The sequence below is a fragment of the Hyperolius riggenbachi genome, chromosome 11 (assembly GCF_040937935.1).
Source record: "Hyperolius riggenbachi isolate aHypRig1 chromosome 11, aHypRig1.pri, whole genome shotgun sequence".
Taxonomy (NCBI): domain Eukaryota; kingdom Metazoa; phylum Chordata; class Amphibia; order Anura; family Hyperoliidae; genus Hyperolius; species Hyperolius riggenbachi.
The window spans coordinates 5,641,780-5,665,050 of record NC_090656.1 but is presented as its reverse complement, the minus strand read 5'-3'; the positions used below and the strand labels follow the sequence as shown (position 1 = coordinate 5,665,050).

Below are 23,271 nucleotides of genomic sequence, written 5' to 3'. Positions count from 1 at the left end.
AACAGTCCGTGGAAAAGAGGCCTTAGCCACCCCACCCCCAGCCTCCCCTGGCAGATCACACCTGTCTCATTACAGGCTATTACCTGACAGGTGTGACTATTCACCCTTGTGCTCCTGGCTGGGGGTAGGCGGGGCCTCCTCTGCTGGGGCGCGGCTGGGAGTGATAGGGTTAATAATAACTGCCCAATAAGAGATGGGTGAGCGGTGAGCGCCTCTCCATGTAGTCAGAAGATCTCCTGCAGCTCTCCTGGTGTGTGTTATGATTCATCCAGGTAACACTTGATCGGTGATTGTTCAGCACTGCACCCTACATTCTCCTCAATGCTGGGGAACAAGTTGGCTTCAACTCACAATGGCTGTCATTCATTAAAGTAGTGTGATAAAAAAAATCTGGGAGGGAAAATACTGCATTCGGTATTTTAGACTTCTGTGTGCTCATTCATAAACAATCTATTTAATTGCCACAGCTTAGAAGAACTTCAAGAAATGTTACACATGCCAGGCTTTCTGATGTGAAATTTTATCTGAAACCGGAACCCAAGAGGTTAAAAAACACAGCCTGGGGTATTCCGGGGAAGCCTTGTCTGTTCAGATCACTCTGCTGCTGGCTTTTTACACAGTCCTGCTGTCTTATCTCCCTGTTATCACCTCCTCACAGCAGGCGGTATTCTCCATGTCAATACTGGCCTGTTCAAATCTTTATGAATAGACATTTAATTACATTTACTGATGTGCTGGAGGTGTTCACTGCACAAGGCGGTAATGTATCTCTCTGCTCTGGAATGTCAGCTTTTCAAGTGGTAACAGCTTTTACGAATAGATATTTTGCTAAATGCTCTGGAAAGTCAGCTGTTTTCAGCATTACCGCATGCAGGAATGCTTTATGAATGATACCCAACGGGGTGGTGCACACTACAAGAGCTTTCCTAAGCGCTTTGTGATTTGAAAAGCTCTTGCTAATGTAATGCTATGGGTGTGTTCTCATTGGAGTGATGTGATTATGTAAAAAAACAAAAAGCAAAACCCATAGCATTGCATTAGCAAGAGCTTTTCAAATCACTAGCTCTTGTAGTGTGCACCAGCCCTACAGGCCTCTCTTTCACAGGCAGTGAAATGCCTCTCAAACTCTCACAACTGCTCGCTGCCTGCTAACTGTTCACTGAGCAGACAGTTCAACTGCCTCGATTTTTATTTGATTCCTTGCAGATTTTAGGCCTCTTTCCATGGACTGTTGATAGGCAGTGAACTAACTCTCACAACTGCTCACTGCTGCCTGGCAACTGCTTGCTGAGCACACAATTCAACTGTCCATGGAAAAGAGACCTGATCATCTTATAGGAATCCATTCCCCAAATTGTCAGATCTATATATTTTTTGTAATCTAGTTAAAACAAAAGATCAATTGAAAGAATTGATTGGACAGGATGGAAAACTTAAAACAATGGGGGGGTTTACAAGAGTGGGTCGATGGTCTATAGCTCTGCATTGAACAGTACAGAACTCTGCAGTTCCTGCAGAATCTATCATACATTGATGTGCAGTGTATGGTAAGTAAGAAGCAATTCCCTTTTTAAATCCTATTTTTAGAAAGGAATCGCTTGTTTTGGAACATTGGAAGGAAATGTGTATGGCGCTAAGACCTGTTCGGTAAAATATATAAAATGTTGATAAAATACTGCATTAAGTCACTAAAGGTGGCCATACACTTATAGATTTGCCGCAGATTCGACCATCAGATGCCTGTCAGGTCAAATGTGATTATGAAATCTATTGAAAATCCATCTAAATACATTGCTGCACTATTTGATCCTATGCAACGCTGTGGGCCATCGATCTGCTGACAGCAGCTAATCAACCTAGATTTTCCATCTGGACCGATTGACTAAATGGATCGATCGTGCTGCTTCCTGCATCAATTTCCAGCCTACTTTATCATAGCGGTCGAATTGGCCGTACATCAATGGCAGAAATCGACCAGTGTATGGGTGCATTAAGGTTTTCATAGATGCGGTTTTCATAGATGCGGTAAGGCCTGAAAAACAATGCTTTTTCAGCAGCGATTTGGCCCCGCTGACATTTGCTGGCGGTTCCAAAAAGCGATATGCCATTGCCAATGAAAGTGAATGGAGGTGAGCCCCCTGGAGTGACTTGCAGCAATCGCATTGCCTGCACCGTTTTCCTGGTGAGCGCATTTCGACATGAAGTATAACAGCAGCTGCAAAGTCACTGTGCAGTTTCTGTACAAAGTGTGTTTGTGGGTTTTTTTTTTATCCCCAGTGCTTTTACTACCTCCCCTCACAAGACCCCCCCCCCCCCCCCCCCACCCCCATAAATAAATAAAAAATATTGCAATTGCTCTACAAGTCGCCAGCAAAAATGCTAATTTACAAAAAAAAACTGCATGTCAACTCAATGAGACTCTTACCTCCTGCAATATTTCATTCAGTATTTTAAGGACTCCTTTGGGATTTCATCCAGTTTATTGCAATGCAGGGAAAATGGATGAAAGATGATAGATAGCATTTCCCTTCATTACACTTGTGCAAGCTAAAGCTTGTATCGGCTCAAAACCATTAGCATCTTAACTTTTTTTTTTTTTTTTTTTATATCGACTACATAAAACTGTGATACTAGGGAAATGTTTTTCCTATTTACCTGAATAGTGTAATTAGTGCCCCCTCACTGCTGTTTCCTCCCTTCTATAAGAAAACGTTTCCACTAGCGATCGCTAGCGTTCGCGATTCAGCAAAGTTCCAAATTTTCCTCCTGATTGCGACCGTGACTTTGCTATGCAATGAACTGCATGGCAAAATCATGGCAAAAATCGCTCCACAGCGCGATTACGCTCAAGTAAACGAATTGCGGTAGTGGAAATTGCCTACTGCGATTCCGATGTTAGGCAAACCGTAGTGAGTAAAAAATCACTAGCGATTTGCGATTCAGCATCGCAATCGCCGCTAGTGGAAAAGGGCCCTTAGGGCCCATTTCCACTAACGTGAAACTGCATGCAGATTCGCACAACAGTACAAGTCAATGGGCCTGTTTCCACTACCGGTGAAATCAATGCCCCTGCAGGCAAATAAAAGGCCGCTCATGAAACCGCTGACAAAACGCTAACTAAAAACACTAGCGATTGCGCCAGCGATTTGTAGTGGGTTCTGTGTTTTTTCTTTAACCATTGAGTCTTCACGTTGGTTTGTGCCTCTCAGACACTTTTGTGCAGACTCAGATTGGTGTGTATTGAAAGGTGTGATCACATAAAGGCTGATTTCAGAGAACTGATATGTGTAATCTCCTTCCTGTGATGTTCAGGCCTGGAGTACAGCAAAGTGTGGGGTAGCCACAGCCGGTTGCCGCCTCAGTGGAATGTGACGTGGGACATGTCTGCAAAAAGACCAAACACAGAGCCACTGCTCCACGAATGTGACCATGGCGACGACCTGGATGATCCAGTAAGTGTTGTATGATTAACTTTTTTTTTTTTTTTTTTTTTTTTTTTTTTTGTAGTGTTTGTATACAAGGTTTCTCATAAGACTCACCCCTCTAGAATCCTACTGCCAACAAGTGTTTGTCCCTCACCAGCTTTTTAAAATCTCTCTTAAAACTGACTTTGATGAACAGAGGCGCCAGCAGAATAAAAACAATTAAAAGTTTTAAAATATGCTGGGGAGGCAGTGGTGGACTTACCTCCGAAAGCAGACTAGACTACTTGTCTGACATAAATAAACACTTTATTAGTACCCCAATAGATGCAACATGTTTCGCAGGACCAAGCCCGCTTCATCAGGCAATAAAACAGGGGACAAAACAGTAGCTCTCAGGTAGCACATATAGCGCCTCTGTGTACCTGAGAGCTACTGTTTTTTTTTGTCTGTGTACCTGAGAGCTACTGTTTTGTCCCCTGTTTTATTGCCTGATGAAGCGGGCTTGGTCCTGCGAAACACGTTGCATCTATTGGGGTACTAATAAAGTGTTTATTTATGTCAGACAAGTAGTCTGCTTTCGGAGGTAAGTCCACCACTGCCTCCCCAGCATATTTTAAAACTTTTAATTGTTGTTTTTATTCTGCTGGCGCCTCTGTTCATCAAAGTCATTATAGTGTCCACCCTTGGTGGAAGGGGGACCCACCCCTACCTTTCTTTTATCTAAAGAGAGCGACTTCTTAACCCTGAGTGAGGACAGGTCTAATCTCCTCACCTGCATTCACAGTGGTTGCCTCAGCGGTAACCCTTGTTTGTGAGTATAACCTTCTCACATTACATTATCCACTATTGTCCTGAGCATACTACACCATATTGGGCTCTCGGTGTCTTTTTCTTACCTCTCTTAAAACTGTTTGTTTTGGGGGGGGGGGGTTTTTGGGGGGGGGGGGGGTTGGACAAACATACCTTCTGACTTGGTCATTTTCCATCAACCTCCAGCCAAAATTGTGCTCATTGCTAAATATTACCCCCAAAAAATACTGTACACTTTTTTTTTTTTTATGTCCCTGTCTTTCATTTTCTCCTTTAACCGGGGCTTCCTCCAGCCTCTTGCAGCTGACATGTCCCACGCAGCATCTCCACTCGCAGATGCCGACTTCTACTGCACTGCTGTCAGTCCATGTTGTCTGTAGTGTACTGTGCAGTAGTTCTGCGCCTGTGCAGTACACGGTGGACTTGATTGACAGCGGTGCAGTAGAGGATGACCTCTGCACCTGCAGAGACCCCAGGTCGGTGGCTACGAGTGAAGATGTTGCGTGGTACATGTCAGCTGCAAGGGGCTGGAGGAAGCCCCAAGTAAGTAGGAGGGAGTTTTGTGTGTTTATGTATTTTTGTTTTAAAGCCGGAGGTGGGTAGCTACTCCAGTATAGATGGGTAACAGTGTAAACCCCAGGGCCGGCGCTACCATAGAGGCAAAGGAGGCAGCTGCCCCAGGGCCCCTGAGCTTGTAGGGGCCCCCAGTGGCTACAAGAGGAGAAAAAAATTCAAATCAGCCTTATAGTTTTTGAGAAAATCGATTTTAAGTTTCAAAGGAAAAAAATACACATTTAAAAACCTGCCAACTTTAATGGTTAATAGCAAATCCACCTTAAATGCTAGAAACCCTAAATTTGCAGGATATGTTAAGAAGATCATTAGGAATAAGAGGAAAAAACAATTTTTCAAAAAGACCTTTAGTTTTTGAGAAAATCAATTTTAAAGTTTCGAAGGAAAAAAGTATATTTTTAAATGCGGTAAATGTAAGTTTAAGTAGCAAACCTAACGGTAGTGTAATTTTACATGTATCAAACGAAAGCGCAATAAATTTCCTGACGGGGTTTCCAGGGGGTCCATACGCAGCTGCAGCGCTTTGGCCAGGGATCGCTATACAGCCGCAATATGGCTGTATGAAGATCCCTGGCATTTTTTCCTATTTTACCAATTTTTTGTTTTTTTTGTTTAGAGTGTGGGAATTTTTTATTTATTTTTTTTTAAATTGTGGGGTCCCCCTCCTGAAACTTTTTAACCACTTGTCCCCCATGCAGGCTGGGATAGCCAGAATGTGTAGCTCCGACCGATTGAGACTTCACACCCTGACTATACCAGCTGCAAAAAAGGTCCCTTAATGCCGTTTTTTTTTGTTTTGTTCCGGGGTATATGTTGGGGGGGGGGGGGCCCCAGGCTTATTTTGCCCTGGGGCCCCATTGTTGCTTAAACCGGCCCTGGTAAACCCCCTCCCTGTATCGGGCATTGGTGTCAGCAGGGCCGGATTTCTGGGAAGGTCACAGGCCATGGCCTAGGACGATAAAAATCAGCAGGGCGCAGGACTTGGAGATATAAGAGGTCACATGTCAAAGTAAATCACCTCTCCTGCTTTGCTCTGGTCTGCCTGAATTCCAGAGATCCCTGCATCTCTTGTGCAAAGTGTGTGTTATGGCAGTCAGCATCTGCTGTCACCTGTATGATGAGAGGGGACAAACAATCTGCTGTGAGAAGAAAAATATATGGGCTCAAATAGCAGAACTCTTGAGTTCCAATTAGTTTTTTTCATGCAGCACGCATTCACGGGCAGGAATTGGCAGCTCTCCCCCTCCCTGACTGATGTTAGTTTATTACTAGTAGGTCAGTGCTGTTCAAGACCTCAGATCTGTTAAATTTATGGCTTTTTTTTCCTCCTAGAGAATAACATTCTTTGTGTTACAGTTTAACTCTTTCCTGGCCCATTTTTGCCAGAAAAGTACCGTTAACCATCAGTGAAAGCAGGATGTTAAGAAACAGAATGACAACTGTTACATTTACATTAACAAAACAATCAATGCATCTCCTGCTGACTGAATATATAGATGTGTGCCTAACATCTTGTATACAGTAACAGTCTGAAGACGGCTCATTAACCAAAGGCTCACTGTTTTCTCTTTTGGTTAGCCAATAAATGTGTTATTGTTACAAAACTTCCTGCTGACTCATTTTAAGATCTGTCCTAAGTGCTAAATTGTCACTGTGTAAAGTACACCTGAGCTTATGCTGGGTACACACAATGCAATTTTCTAACAGATTTACTGTCACATCGACTATTTCCAACATGTCCAATCTGCTTTCCAATCAATTTTCTGAATGTTTTTTCATAGGAGTGAACAGCAAATTGATCGAAAAATTGAAATTAGATCAGACATGATGGAAATAATCGACCTGACAGTAAATCTGTCAGAAAATTGCATCATGTGTACCTTGCATTACTCTACATCTATGCCAGTGTGTGTAGTGTCGGATCCTTCTACTTACCTGCTCTCTGTTTTGGATGGGCTTCTCTGCATTGTGCTGCACTGTCCCCTATTTGTGGCTCTGACGGCAGCAAGTAGCACAGAGGACAAAGAAGCAGCGCTGTCCACTGGGGCTCCTTGTGATTTTGCACTCCTGTATGCAGGTGCACAGGAGCTGAGGGAGTGTTATGGGTATGTGTACTTGACAAGTGCTGCTGAGTGCTCATACATGAGCATCATTTCTGAAGTATGTAAGCCCAGAACACTATCGCCTGCTGTGCATGCAGACAGGAGCGCAAAATTACATGGAGTGGACAGAGCAGAACTGCTTCTTTGTTGAACGGGGCAAAGCAGCAAAACAGAGGGGGCCCCGTTCAAACTAGTCAGAGTTGGACAAAGTTGGGGGGGGGGGGGCGGTTGGTGACAGCTAGCCTAGGGCGCTGGAAAGTACAAATCCGGCCCTGGGTGTCAGTGGGGATTTCAGACCTGCAGATCAGACAGTGGAGAGCCAAAGTGAGGAGAGCAGTGCGCAGTAACCATGTGGCACACCTCCAATGCAGGAAGTTAGCAATGACCTCACTTCTGGTTCCGAACGATACTCTGTGGTCGCTGCGTTGCTCTCCCCTCTGTTCTCATTGCGGCAGATCTGAGGTCTGTGAGATGGAGGCAGTGGCAGCCATACAAGTCAGACAGGCTGGCCCTGGCAGCATGGGAGGCCCCAGGGGCGTTGCTAGCCCCAAAGATCAGTGGCACTTGCCCCGGATCTATTCTGTGGTGCCCCAGATGTCCACCAAGGCAGAGTAGAGCTCCCACAGCAACCAGCATTCCCCATAGACACCATAGCACCACAGCACACAGCAATAAGGGTATGCTGGGTGCTATGGGGCCTCTACATGGGCATATTGGGTGCTGTGATGCCATACTAGATTATTTTTAATTTATATAGCGCCAGGATACTCCGCAGCACTTTATAAAAGCACAATAAGACAAGGGGAACATGGGTACAACCAAAAATGTACAGCAGACAGTCTCAAGCAGCACAAATATTGCAACAAAAAACATAAACATTAGGATGATGTCCCTGCCCTTGTGACCTTACAATCTACTGTAAATGGGCCAGTTTACAATCTAAAGGGATTGTAGATGCTACATGCTGTTATGCCTTTATGGGGGCATGCTGGGAGTTGTGGTGCCTCAATGGGAAGTCCATGGGAACATGGGAGGGGGTCCACTAGGTCAGGGAATGCTATGGGGGGGACTAACTGATAACCAGGCAGCCCGCCCAGCAGAAAGCCAGACCAGCCAGCACAGAAGCCAGGAAACTCTGCCTAGTTATATTTAAGTGGCACTCTCTGTGATATGCTGTATTTTTGTTTTATATTAATGGAGTGGGGGGCTTCATCCAACATTTTGCTGGGGAGGCCTACTTAGATGGCTTGTTCATGTAAATTTGGCTCCACCCATGACCACACCCACATTCTGGTGCATAGCCACCCTCATCTTTTGGCTAGCGTGCCCAAAAGTGCTCCGGATCTCTTCGCATCGTAGGAATGCCCTGGGAGGCCCCTGCTGTGGGTGAGGTCCCAAGTGGCCGCTTGGTTTGCCTGGACCAAGCAGAGCCCCTGTGAGGGGCTTTACAAAACCATCTTCATCATAGGAGTTCCCAGGAGCCTGCAGCTGTCCTGCCTCAGATGTCACTTCTGCGCAGTACAATTGTGACTTCAGTCAGTGATTTCTGAGGCTGCAAGTGGTTCTATTTCTACACTGAGTAACTCATATAGGCACTGTACTATCCACCGAGTCTTCAGATTCCAAAAAGCCTACAAAGTCCTTTGAGGAAGTCTATCCCTCCAAGAGCGTTTTTAGGCGTAGGCATTACAGGCTATTGCCTGGAGTGCCAAAGGTCCTGGAGGGCGCTATGCCCCTGGATTATGCCCCGCCCCACCGGTTTCTGCTGCGTGTGTAGCAGCAGGAGGTTGTTCTGACTGAGGCAACAGCATTGCAGGTCCATGGAAAGAAGACCTCACAAGGTCTGGATAGTGCAAGTTGCAGGCAACCGCCATGGTGTCCCTCTGTGCCACCTTTCTCTTCCCCCTTTCCGCTTCTGCTGTGCTGTACTTGCACACTCTGCTAAAGAAATGCAGAAAGTGGGTGTGCAATGAAATGTGACGATCGGTGGGTTGTTTGTACCAAACATTTTTCAGTAAAAAAAAAGTGCATACATTTTACATAGAGGGACAAATGAGGAAGAAAGAGGGACAGGCCTCCCAAAGAGGGACTGTCCCTTCAAAAGAGGGACAGTTGTGAGCTATGCATATTTTTAGTGTGCATAGGTTTTTGTTCTCGTTTGATTAGGTGTTTTGATTAGCTGCTGTTGTGTGTATTCTTGCAGGAGCTGCGAGAGATCAGGATGCGGGTGCGCGAGATGCAGGCCGAGACGGAGCGCTTGAAAGGTCTGGCTGATGATGATGGCTCAGAGGAGAACATGAGGACTGGTAAGGAGAATCCGATCTATACTATCTCTGAGCAGAGCCGGGACAAGGTCCTCCAGCACCCAAGGCTGAGACACCAAAGTGCGCCCCTCCATCCCTCCCACCCCAGCCGTCACACACTGATTGCTATTAGACTAAGAGGCTCCTCCCCATCCCTCCCACCCCAGCCATCACACACTGATTGCTATTACACTAAGAGGCCCCTCCCCATCCCTCCCACCCCAGCCATCACACACTGATTGCTATTACACTAAGAGGCCCCTCCCCTTCCCTCCCACCCCAGCCGTCACACACTGATTGCTATTACACTAAGGGGCCCCTCCCCCTTCCCTCCCACCCCAGCCGTCACACACTGATTGCTATTACACTAAGAGCCGCCCCAGGGCTCCCATCACCTTAAAGGATACCAGAAGTGACATGAGTTGGACATGTGTGTGTACAGTGCCTAGCACACAACTAAGCTGTATTCCTTTTTTCTTTCTCTGCCTGAAAGAGTTAAATATCAGGTATGTAAGTGGCTGACTCAGTCCTGACTCAGACAGGAAGTGACTACAGTGTGACCCTCACTTATAAGAAATTCCAACTATAAAACACTTTCCTAGCAGAAAATGGATTCTGAGAGCAGGAAAGAGATAAAAGGGGTTTTCTGATCAGTGAGGGTCACACTATAGTCACTTCCTGTCTGACTCAGGACTGAGTCAGCCACTTACATACCTGATATTTAACTCTTTCAGGCAGAGAAAGACAAAAAGGAACACAGCATATTTATTAGTGTGCTAGGCACTGGACATACCCATGTCTGTCTCATCATGTCGGGTATCATTTAATCTCTAGGGAGGGGAAGCCTCTGGACTGCTAGCTTACAGATACTGCATGTTGTAAGTTTCTGACCGTGGTCAATCACGCCTCCTCTGCTTCCTCCAGGACAGAGTTTAATCACTGGCCCGCAGCATCTGTTCCTCAGTATGACTGGTATGTGCTGCACCGGCGTCGCATCACTCACCCGCTCTCAGCATATTAGCGATGATGTCAAAAACCAGAGCGTATATAATAGCTGTGTATCTAGTAGCTGTGTAAAAATTGTAGTAATCTTAAAGAAATGGCATTAAAAAATGGCTTAAAAAAAAACTTCTTGCTAACATCTTAACAAAACTTAATACTGAAAAATTAATAAAGTAAATCACCAGAATATTAAGCAGATTACCCCTTCTCTGTCATCTCTTCAGCATCTAGAACTACTTGTGGGAAGGTAGCTTCTGCCTCGTGTCTTCTCAGGAGTTGGGCTTCAGCAAACTATGAGCTTTCAGCTCCTACTTTTGTAGGGGTTGGATGCAATATGGCTGCCCTAAGTCCTAATCTGGACTTTCCCTGAATCCCTAGTTCTGATTGGCTAAAGCTTCCATGCGTAGCTCACTATCTTTGACATTTTAAAATGCCCATAACACTTTTTTTTTTTTTTTTTTTTTTTTTTTTGAATACCTTAATTATCTTAGACTCTAACTTTAAAAAGATCCCCTGGGGGGTACTCACCTCGGGTGGGGGAAGCCTCCGGATCCTAATGAGGCTTCCCACGCCGTCCTGTGTCCCACCGGGGTCTCGCTGCAGCCCTCTGAACAGCTGGCGACAGGCCCGACTGTAATTTCAATATTTACCTTTGCTGGCTCCAGCAGGGGCGCTGTGGCTGCATTCGGCTCGAAAATAGACGGAAATACCCGATCTCCGTCTGGTCCGCTCTACTGCGCAGGCGCCGGAGACTTGCGCCTGCGCAGTAGAGCGGACCCGACGGCGATCGGGTATTTCCGCCTACTTCGGACCCCATAGCCGTCAGAGCGCCTGCGCAGGAGCCAGGAAGGTAAATATTACGTCACCGATGCACGGAGGGCTGCAGCGAGACCCCCGAGGGACGCAGGACGGCATGGGAAGCCTCATTAGGATCCGGAGGCTTCCCCCCCCACCCGAGGTGAGTACCCCCCAGTGGACGTTTTGCCGTTACAGTTCCTCTTTAACTGTGAGAATCTACGTCATTTGGAGTGCTTGACATTTGATATAGGGTCATTTCTGACGCAATTAATTAAAAATGGACGTCGCCAGCCATCTTATCTGCTGGCTGCCCCAGACATTGAGACTAAATGATGCATTTCTGATAGTGTTCTCTGCTAATTAGGTTGGAATGTCTCTGTACTTTCCCAGACATAAGATTGGTCAGGTTGACACTATAACACTGTACACAGACCTGTAAGAGCCTTCAGCAATTTAAGGCTTATTGAAGCATACAGGACTTCTAATACACTCATTTAAATATAAAGCTTATGAATCATGTGCTGCGCGGTGACTTCACCGCCTGTCAGCTGCCCATGTGATAGGGCCTTTAGGCAGCTGAAAATGTACCAATCAAATTTTACTGAGGAAGGATCAGATTAGTCCCATTTAGCTGGCCAACTTTGCCTTCAGAATTTGCATAAACCTGCATCAACTCAGAATTGTTTGCATTCCATTGACCATCCCCAGTCACTGCAGAGGTGTAACTTCTTTCTCAGGTCCCCTAACTGCAGACGAGAAGCGGGAGATGGATAAACGCTCGGTGTATGTCGGCAATGTGAGTATGTGGCGTAGAAGTAGAAGCTGATAATACTTCGCATGTGGGTGTTTTTGGTTTTTTTTGGCGGGGGGGGGGGGGAGGGGGGATCTTGCCCCCTGTTACAGGTTCTCACTTTCCATTGGGCGTTCAGCTTGTGATATGGCCATTCTGAAATCCAGTGGCCATTACATTGGATGGTAGTCTGGTCAATGCAATGCTAACTGTTAATACTAACCCCCTCTATGCAAATTGTGCGCAGCTTGATTTGAAGCTGAGCCAGTGGAGATTGGGGTAATCCCAACCTGCATTGAATTTGCATGCAAAAACTTATTTGACTTGCTCAATAAGGCCTCCTTTCCATGGGCAGTGAAATGCCTCTCAACTCTCACAACTGTTCACTGCTGCCTGGTAACTGTTCACTGCTGCCTGGTAACTGTTCACTGCTGCCTGGTAACTGTTCACTGCTGCCTGGTAACTGTTCACTGCTGCCTGGTAACTGTTCACTGCTGCCTGGTAACTGTTCACTGCTGCCTGGTAACTGTTCACTGCTGCCTGGTAACTGTTCACTGCTGCCTGGTAACTGTTCACTGCTGCCTGGTAACTGTTCACTGCTGCCTGGTAACTGTTCACTGCTGCCTGGTAACTGTTCACTGCTGCCTGGTAACTGTTCACTGCTGCCTGGTAACTGTTCACTGCTGCCTGGTAACTGTTCACTGCTGCCTGGTAACTGTTCGCTGCGCACACAGTTCAAGTCTGTGGAAAAGTGGCCTTAGACCTCTTTTCTACAAACTGTTGAGCAGTTGCCAGGCAGCAGTGAGCAGTTGCCAGGCAGCGAGAGGCATTTCACTGCCTAGAAACAGTTCGTGGAAAAGAGGCCTTACCCTTGAGCAGACCGGAGCCAGAGTCGGCTTTACCTCCCTTTAGCCACCCCAAAGTTCCAATTCATTTAGGCATTTTTTTTTTCCATGGACTGTTAATGGGGAGTGAAATGTCTCACTCTTGTAACTGCTTGCTGCTGCCTGGTAATTGCTTGCTGAGCACACAGTTGAACTGTCCGTGGAAAGGAGGCCTTAGGGCTGAGTGATGCGCGTGTGGCTACCTAGCTGCATTACATCACTTCCACTGGCGTACGTGTCACTTCCGCATCTCCCGCTCCGGAAGTGTATGGAGGGGACGGCAGGCAGATGCATGTGGATGCATGCTGCAGATTCTCAGATCGCTCCGCACACAGTGGAAACTGGTCCATTGCTGTTCATTGGGATCAGGACACCTGCAGTGCGATCTAGCTATGTAGCCCTATCACACCTCATATAATGGAGACGGGCCCTTAGGCCTCTTTTCCACGGACTATTGAACTGTTCACTCATAGCTCCCAACTGTCCCTCTTTTGGAGACTGTCCTATCTCTATCTATACTCTACTAAAAATGTTACTCTAAACTTTATTCCCATCCTTTAAATTGATATTACTAATTTTAAAAGGTTAATATGAAGGAAAATGAACCAGGATAGAAAGGACCAGTGTGGTTTGAATTGTAAAACATATTTTTCTTATGAAATTTTTATGGTATGTGTGGCGGGAGCGTGGCTTAAAGGATACCCAAACTGAAATGTGACATAATGAGATAGGCATGGGTATGTACAGTGTCTAGCACATAACTATGCTGTTCCCTTTTTTTTTTTTTTTTTTTTTTTTTTTTTTTTTTTTTTCTCTCTGCCTGAAAGAGTTGAATATAAGGTGTGCAAGTGGCTGACTCAGTCCTGACTCAGACAGGAAGTGACTACAGTGTGACCCTCACTGATAAGCAATTCCAACTATAAAACACTTTCCTAGCAGAAAATGGCCTCTGAGAGCAAGAAAGAGGTAAAGGGGAATTTCTTATCAGTGAGGGTCACACTGTAGTCACTTCCTGTCTGAGTCAAGACTGAGTCAGCCACTTGCATACCTGATATTTAACTCTTTCAGGCAGAAAAAGAAAGAACACAGCCTAGTTATTTGTGTGCTAGGCACTGTACATACACATGTCTGTCTCATTGTCACATTTCAGTTCGGGTGTCCTTTAAGTGTCCTTCTTTCTTATCTCAAAGTTGGCAAATAGGAGTTCACTGCCTATCAACTGCCCGTGGAAATGAGGCCTGGGTAACGCCTCCAATTTTACCACCTTCATGCAGTATGGGAGCTTACCTACACGATCTGTTTATGGCAGGGGTCTAGTCCTGGGAAAAGAGGTGAGTGGACTCGCCCTAAAAACCTCTGTGCCGCGCACAGTGCGGTGTGCCAAAAAGTGGGCGTGGTCATGGGTGGGGCCAAATGTACATGGACTTAGCAGCACCAAAAATACATATAATCTGGCAGAGGTTCCTCCAAAATACAGATGTCAATGGTTCCCCCAAAATAGATAATCTGGCAGCAGCACTTCCCCCAACATACACATCTGGAAGCAGTTCCCCAAAATGCGCGAAACCTGGCAGCGGATCCCCCAAAATACACGTTACACCTAAAATGTAATCTGGCAGCAGTGGTCCCCAACATACACAATCTGGCAGCGGACAGCAGTTCCCCAAAATACACGTAATCTGGCATCAGCAGTTCCCCAACAATACAGATCTGACAGCAGATCTGACAGCAGTTCCCCCAAAATGGGTACCCCAGTATAGCTAGCCAGGTCTATAGGTTTCCCCAGTATAAGTAGCCACGTGTATAGTTGTCCCCAGAATAGGTGGCCAGGTGTAGAGATGTCACCAGAATAGGTAGCCAGGTCTATAGGTGTCCCCAGTATAGCCAGGTGTATAGATGTCCCCAGTATATGTAGCCAGGTGTATAGGTGCCCCCAGTATAGCCAGTTTATAGGCATACCCAGAATAGGTAGCCAGGTGTCCCCCCCAGCAGGAGGGAGCAGTGGAGAGGAGCGTTGTGCAGAGCAGTGGGGAAGGGCGGACGTCTTCACCCCCCTCCCCTCCCTCACCTTTGGGCTCCCCTTACTGGCTCTCCCCTCCAGAACATTTGCAGCGGTGGCTGGCAGCGGGCATCTGTGGCCAGGACTTGCCTCCTCCTCGTTCCGCCGAGTTGAAGCTGTGCATGTCGCTAGTCTGGTCTAGTGAAGACCAGAGCAGGCAGCGGCACGCACAACTTCAGCTCGCCGGAACGAGGAGGTAAGTCCCGCCTGCTGGCAACTCCCGCTGCAAATGTTCTGATGGGGAGCCCCAAGGGGGGGGGGGGGGGGGGAGACCTCCGCCCTTCCCCACTGCTCTGCATAATGCTCCTCTCCACTGCGTTGCTCCCCTCCATATATGCTAGCGTGGACGACGTCCACTCTCCCAAAAAAAGTAGGTGGACGTAGTCCACCCGCCTTCACGCAGGACTTGACCCCTGGTTTATGGGATTTAAACTCCTTTGGCACTCATACTACACAAGGTTTTTCATGTTTTTTTTTTTTTTGGTTGTTTTTTTTTTTTTTTGTTTGTTTGTTTTTTGCAAGATTTCTCACGGGGCTCACCCTTCCTCTGGAATCCCCTTACAAAACAAATATGTCCCTCCTCCAACCTTTTGACATATTTAAGCACTCTCTTAAATCTTTCAGACAAACATAGCATTCTGATAGCATTCTGACAGACCTGGGACTCACTAGCAGTGCTTTTCTAAGCTCTTGTGATTTGAAAAGCTTTTGATAATAATCAGTGAGAATTCCTAGTTGATGCAAATGTTAGTTTATGCAGTTTTGGATTGGGCCTCCATTTGACTAGTCCTTTCCCAAGCTGTATGAACTCTGCATTAGAATTCTTAGCACCTTATTGGCCATCCTTAGAGCAGCACTGATGTCACGAATTGGTCATGTGACTTGGTCCTCACCTGCGGTTCCTCTTTTGCCATAGGTGGATTATGAGGGTACGGCGCAGGATCTGGAATCACATTTTAGCAGCTGCGGACGCATGAACCGGATAACCATCCTGTGTGACCGCTTCTCTGGACACCCCAAAGGGTAAGAGGCTTCGTATATCTATCTTAAGACGAGATAAACTCCTGGTGGGAAGCCACCAAGCAGCTGTCAACGGGACGGGCATACCTAGTAAGATGTGAAAGAAAATATCAAAAGGAATGGGTGGTTTACTGTAATTAGCTGGTGATGCACTTCGTGGGCCCTGTTCACTTCTTCAGGACAATGGTCATTGTAATAAAGCTGAGATGTGAGCCCCTCAGTGTTGCTTTTTATTACGTTGGCACAATTGCTGACCTGAAGTGGGCAAAAGGCACGCCAGAGAACCTGTAACGTAAAAAGTCTCTCCTGGGGGTTACTTGCTTCAGGAGGGGGAAGCCATTAGATCCTATCAAAGCTTCCCAGTCCTCCTTCGTCCCGCGGTGGCAGCGTTAGCGGTCCCCGAACGGTGGCTATGTGGGTCAGGCAGAAATGGCCAATCCCGATTGGGTCCGCCCTACTGCGCAATTAGTCTGCGCAGTAGAGCGGGTGCAATAGGCATCGGCTATTTCCGCCGGTCCCTGAGTGGTGAGCTGCTACTGCACCTGTGCTGGAGTCGGGGAAGTAAATATTGCATGCACTGAAACCAGGAAAGTTTGCTCTGGTTTCGGGGCCCCAGTAAGACCACCGTGGGACGTGGAAGCCTCAATAGGATCCAGAGGCTACCTCCCTCCCGAGGCAAGTACACCCAAGGGGATGATCTTAGTTACAGGTCCTCTTTAAAGGGAAGGTGCAAGCAAAATAAAAAAATTTGTTTCACTTACCTGGGGCTTCTACGAGCCCCAGGCAGCCATCCTGTGCCCTCGTTGTCACTCACTGCTGCTCCAGTCCCCCGCTGGCAGCTTGCCAACCTCGGAGGTCGGCGGGCCACATTGCGTACATTTTTACGCATTCTCGCTACTGCAGGAACATTAACACATACATTTTTACGCGTTACTGGTTCAATGTTTACGCATTGAACCAGTAATGCATAAAAATGTATGTTAATGTTCCTGCACAAGCGGGAATGCGTAAAAATGTACGCAATGCGTCCCGCCGACCTCCTAGGTCGGCAAGCTGCCAGCGGGGGACTGGAGCAGCAATGAGTAACTACGAGGGCACAGGATGGCTGCAGGGGGCTGGTAGAAGCCCCAGGTAAGTAAAACTAATTTTTTTTATTTTGCTTGGACATTCCCTTTAAGAGTGCTGCACCCACCTATCTGTGGATTTGTTTCCAAATGCAACACAACAGGTCCTCTTTGGATCCTTGCATGCTAATAATCTAGCCTGTGCTCTCTCCCTCCCAGGTATGCGTACATTGAATTTGCAGAGCAGAGGTCAGTAGAAGCAGCTACAGCCCTGGATGAAAGTGTCTTCCGTGGCCGGACCATCAAGGTGATTATACTGGTGTGACGCCAGTTCTATGCCATTGTACTAACGTGATCCACAGGGGTGCCTCCAGCCATTTGTCACGCCAGGCGAGAAAACCTGCCGCAATGGGGGACAGAAAAAAGCACAAAGGGGGGCATAAGGAGGCACAGGGAGGAAGAGGCGCAAGGGGGAACAGAAGGAGGCACAAGGGGGGGCAAAAGAAGGCACAAAAGGGACGGGGTGGGGGAGGGGGGGGCGTAAGAAGGCACACACAGGAGGCAGAGGGGAACAGACAGAGCCACAGGGAGAACGTAGGAGGCACAGAAGGAGGTACAGAGGAAGGAGCAGGGGACAGAGGTGGCACATGGGGACTGCAGAGGCACATGGAGACAGAATGACGCACAAAGGGAGGCAGAGTGGGACTGAAGGAGGAACCGGGGGACTGAAGGAGGCACAAAGGGGAAAAAGATGCAGAGGGACACCGTGGCAGCTGCCTGCAAATTACACTAAGCAGATGCAGCAGAAGCATGTAATAGAACACCCATGGAGGTGGGGCTTAGTCAGGGGGTGGGGTTAACTCCAGCAACATGGCGCCCTCAGGACCAATGGCACTCCAGGCAATGGCCTGTACTGCCTATGCCTAAAAGTGCTCCTGGTGGTCCAAACTGCTCTATAGCAGCATCTTCACTTGGATCTTATGAACTAGCATTAAAGGACATTGGAAGGGAGAGGAATATGGAGGCTGACCTAGTTATTAACCATGCACATTGCCTGGCTGTCCTCTAAGGCCTCGTTCACATTGCGTTCCACCCGCGTTAGCATTCACAATGGGCTTTTTCTTAATGCAATTTTTTCTTTAAATCCCGGCACTTGGGTGGGCAATGCGTTTTTTTTTTTTTTTTTTTTTTTTTTTTTTTGTGAAAGGCGCTTTTCTAAACGCTTTTCCAGAGCGGTTTTTTAATTAACACCGACGCAAGTCAGGAAGTGAACTCTTTGACCTGGAAAAGAATACAATGTATTCTTTAAAAAAAAAACGCAATCGCTGCACAAAGCGACAGAGCATTTTGCGTTTCTCCTATACCTTCCAGTGAGGCGGAATCGCCTCAAAAAATGGTCGAGGCACCACTTTGCTGAACGCACGGCCCCCGCTGATATGAACCTTCTCATAGACCTTCATTGCACAAGTGTTTTGGGAGGTGTCTTCACTTAGTCAGTTTGCCTATTGTAATATCTTTTCTCACCTTAATTTTATATTCTGAAATGTATCACAGATGGTAACGTTAGTCCTGTCAGGTGCAGCTCTGCTGAATGTATGAGTTCCACAGCCAGTAGAAAATATACCTGGTCTTCCAGAATGCTCTGGGAGGAGCGTTTCACATGGCTAAACATCTTAGGCTGTATTACTGGGAGGGCGGGCTACACACAAATCTACAGTGTAGCCATTTTAATGCTGCTGTCTGCCAATACAGGTTACATTGCACATCTGATTGTACAAAAAAAGTAATGTACTGTGAGCAGTGGTGCCATATCTATAGAATACCATGTCTGTGCTCTACAGCAGGGCCGGATTTCTGGGAAGGTCAGAGGCCATGGCCTAGGGGGATAAAAATCAGCAGGGCGCAGGACTTGGAGATATAAGAGGTCACATGTCAAAGTAAATCCCCTCTCCTGCTTTGCTCTGGTCTGCCTGAATTCCAGAGATCCCTGCATCTCTCTTGTGCAAAGTGTGTGTTATGGCAGTCAGCATCTGATGTCACCTGTATGATGAGGGGACAAACAATCTGCTGTGAGAAGAAAAATATATGGGCTCAAGTAGCAGAACTCTTGAGTTCCAATTAGTTTTTTTTTTCATGCAGCACGCATTCACGGGCAGGAATTAGCAGCTCTCCCCCTCCCTGACTGATGTTAGTTTATTACTAGTAGGTCAGTGCTGTTCAAGACCTCAGATCTGTTAAATTTTTTTTTTTTTCTCCTAGAGCATAACATTCTTTGTGCTACAGTTTAACTCTTTCCTGGCCTTTTTTTGCCAGAAAAGTACTGTTAACCATCAGTGAAAGCAGGATGTTTTGAAACAGAATGACAACTGTGTTACATTTATTTACATTAACAAAACAATCAATGCATCTCCTGCTGACTGTATATATAGCTGTGCGCCTTACATCTTGTATACAGTAACAGTCTGAAGACGGCTCATTAACCAAAGGCTCACTGTTTTTCTTTTGGTTAGCCAATAAATGTGTTATTATTACAAAACTTCCTGCTGACTGATTTTAAGATCTGTCCTAAGTGCTAAATTGTCACTGTGTAAAGTACACCTGAGCTTATGCTGGGTACACACAATGCAAATTTCTGACCGCTTTACTGTCAGATCGACTATTTCCAACATGTCCGATCTGGTTTCCAATCAATTTTCTGAATGTTTTTTTCATAGGAGTGAACAGCAAATTGATCGAAAAATTGAAATTAGATCAGACATGATGGAAATAATCGACCTGACAGTATATCTGTCAGAAAATTGCATCATGTGTACCTAGCATTACACTACATCTATGCCAGTGTGTGTAGTGTCGGATCCTTCTACTTACCTGGTCTCTGTTTTGGATGGGCTTCTCTGCATTGTGCTACACTGTTCCCTATTTGTGGCTCTGACGGCAGCAAGTAGCACAGAGGACAAAGAAGCAGCGCTGTCCACTGGGGCTCCTTGTGATTTTGCACTCCTGTATGCAGGTGCACAGGAGCTGAGGGAGTGTTATGGGTATGTGTACTTGACAAGTGCTGCTGAGTGCTCATACATGAGCATCATTTCTGAAGTATGCAAGCCCAGAACACTATCGCCTGCTGTGCATGCAGACAGGAGCGCGAAATTACAAGGAGTGGACAGAGCATGCACTGCTTCTTTGTTGAACAGGGCAAAGCAGCAAAACAGAGGGGGCCCCGTTCAAACTAGTCAGAGTTGGACAGAAAGTTGGGGGGGGGGGGGGGGGGCGGTTGGTGACAGCTAGCCTAGGGCGCTGGAAAGTACAAATCCGGCCCTGCTCTACAGACTCCTGGAGACTGGGTGCTTTACAGACTGACCTCCTCTGCAGCACAAATGCAGAATACTACCATAGCAAGTGGGTGTTTGGCATACTCACCAAAACTCAGTGACTCTGTAGTGCACCAAATTTCCCATCAGAATTAGACCGAAAAAGTTTGCTCCTGTCCACTTTTCAGCATTCTCGCTACATATGGGTTGTTGAGCTGCTCCCACCCGCCCTGTAGTTCCCTGTATGTGTAGGAAGCTGTCTAGTGATCATCTTCTGGTTACTCCCTACAGGTTCTTCCAAAGCGGACAAACGTACCAGGGATCAGCACTACAGACAGAGGCCGGTATCGGGGGAGGTCCAGGGGACCCCGAGGAGGCTTCAGAGGGCAGCGGACCAGAGGCCGGGCATCCAGGTACTGGTTGGTACTGTAATAGAAATATATATCCATGCAGAGATTATAAGACATGGACAACCCATCCATTACAAATACCACTATGGTTCTTGTGGGACAATTGGACCAGTGATGTCACTTCCTGCAGGGGAAACCATAGTCTCCTTCCTTCCAAGCTTTGTGAGCACTTGGGCCCACCTGCATGCATCCCACTCCCCTCCTTCTGCTGGAACCTAAACTGAGGATATGGATTTTCCTTTTAAAATACCAGTTGCCTGACTCTCCTGCTGATCCTGTGTCTAATACACTCAGCCACAGCCCCTCCACAAGCATGGAGCAGATCAGGTGCTCTGACTGAAGTCAGACTGGATTAGCTGCATGCTTGTTTCAGTTGTGTGATTCAGACACTACTGCAGCCAGAGACCTGCAGGGCTGCCAGGAAACTGGTATTGTTTAAAAGGAAATATCCCTATCCCTCACGGTTAAGGTTCCCTTAAAAGGAAATATTAAGTTAAGGGTGCAAGGCATGTCAGTCCCCCTCCCTGCAGAGTAGCACTAGACCACCAGGCAAGCTATATGGGCAGGGGTAAAAAGGCTTACCACTAGTATGCCCCTCCCAAAGGAAAACCAGGTTGTCTGTAAATCTGCACCAGGTGTTAAATACCCTCTGTAAGCCGCTGATTTGTTGTTGCAGCCCTGGTTGTGTATGTAGCTGAAAGAGGCGCTGTCAGCCATACGCTCTCAGAAAAAAACACACATATATGTAGATAGATACTTGCTGCAATAGAAAGTGCATTGTCTCAGCATGAGAAATCAGAGAGGAACAGAGGTGGGGCAGGGGGTAAAGGGCTTCAGCCAATCGGGCTGCATTCAGGGTCTGGATTTGTACTTTTTACAGCCCAAGGCCACTGTCACCAGCCGCCCCCTTTAGTATAGTTAGCGAGATGACCCCTCCCCTTCCCTCCAGTATAGGTAGCCAGATGACCCCCTCCCCCAGCCCCACAATGCTAGGTGGCTGCTGCACAGGCAGCTGGCTGCAGAGTACTGCAGTCAGGCACTCACCTGATCTCTCAACATGGCTGCATTTGGAAGCTTGAAAATGCTGCACCAGTTTAGCCTGCTGCTTTGGTGCCCTTGCTGCTGTGGTGCCCTAGGCCATGGCCTAGTGGCCTTGACCTAAATCTGGCCCTGGCTGCATTAGTTAAGTCTGAGGGGAAAGAGAAGAAAGTCAACCCAGCATGCCCTGCAACTTCCTTTGTGGCAATGTACCAAATAAGAGTCAGGAAAACTGGGGAATGATCATTTATCAGCAAGAAAAGTATTGGTGATTTTAACTTTTGGATTGCCTGATTAGCATCCTTATTGTTTACCAGATAAAAATATTTTTTTTATTTAATGCCTGACAGTTGCACTTGAATGCAGATTGGGTGAGCTAGTGGAGGGCTGTAGCCATGAGTACCCCTCCCTCAGATCTCTACATGTACAGTGACTGTAATGCTGTTTTTATTCCTAGAGGACTTGGAAGGCCAGGACAATGGAGCAGCCCATGCCTGGCCCAAGTACTGCGGGGGTCCAGCTCTAGCAGAGACGGCATCCAGGACAGGAGGAGCATCAGAAGTTTTAGGGTCCAGCAATGAGGAGGCGATCTTCTGGTCCGACGTGCCCGGATCGCTCACCATGCTTGCAGAGGACTTGTGTGCGCAGGAGCAGTTTCTATGCCTTATAAAAAATGCAATTTAATTTTGTTTCTTATAAAATAAAAAAATCTTTAATCCTTTACATCTGACTTGTTTTGTGGTGCTATCCTGCCAAGCTGCTGTACAAAGAAACAGACATGAGTAACAGTCAGAACATGAAATGCTTGCCTGGGAAAAAAATCTGCTTCCACCCCTGGGTGTCACTGGAAGCGGAAGTGAGGGGAGGTCCTCTACAATGGGGTCACAGCCTTTATTAAACTTCTGTATTCAGTTGAAATTCATTTTGGCTGGAGCCTAGCTTTTAAAGTTAACCTGTAAAATAAAAGTTCCCCTGGTGGGTACTTTCCTTGGGGAGGGGGCAACCCTAATGCCTTTTATTTGTTATGGAGAATTTTGTGGCGTAGAATCTGGTGAAATTGACTGAGGGAGTGGAATAGAGGGGAAAAATATAGCTTTCTGGAAAGGGCCAACTATGCTGAACATGATCAACGTAGCAGGCCTGAAACCCCAGTGCACCCTATCAAAGGTCCTTTTGGTTCATCCAGGGAAAGGAAGACCCTTGACTGGGTTCAGAAATACGCAGGATGTTCTCCTGGTGCCATCAGATGCCTGTCTCCCTTTAATGAATCCTACTTGTTCTTGAGACTATTGGAGAGGGAAGGACAGGCATAATGACCAGAAACTTGGCAGACAGTTTTGTATCGTTATTTAGGGATAGCTCCAACTGTCCCTCTTTTGGAGGGACAGTCCCTCTTTGGGAACCCAATCTCTGTCCCTCTTACTCCCTCATTTGTCCCTCTTTCAGGACTCCTCTGCACATCTATGTAAATAAATGTATTCTACTGAAAGTGTATTTAATTGACTCAACTGTATTCCCATCCTTTAAATTGGTATATTACTTATTTTAAAATGTGAAGGAAAAGGATCCAGGGTAGATAGAATTATAAACCAACATATTTTTTCTTATAAAATATTTATGGTATGTGTAACTAGGGGGTGTGGCTTAAGTGTCCCTCTGTCGGCTCAAAGTTGTGAGGTATGATT

At 46.7% G+C, this 23,271-nt stretch overlaps 1 protein-coding gene across 1 annotated transcript; it reads left to right on the top strand.

The window, feature by feature from the left end:
• The first annotated feature begins 223 nt into the window (after window positions 1-223).
• On the top strand, window positions 224-22,242 carry PABPN1L (PABPN1 like, cytoplasmic). The gene is made up of 8 exons (XM_068260401.1): window positions 224-272; window positions 3,313-3,452; window positions 9,114-9,216; window positions 11,751-11,809; window positions 15,663-15,769; window positions 17,050-17,137; window positions 20,430-20,551; window positions 22,044-22,242. Exons 1-8 carry the CDS (start codon window positions 260-262, stop codon window positions 22,165-22,167), a joined length of 756 nt encoding a protein of 251 aa, XP_068116502.1. The 5' UTR covers window positions 224-259; the 3' UTR covers window positions 22,168-22,242.
• Window positions 22,243-23,271: the final 1,029 nt, after the last annotated feature.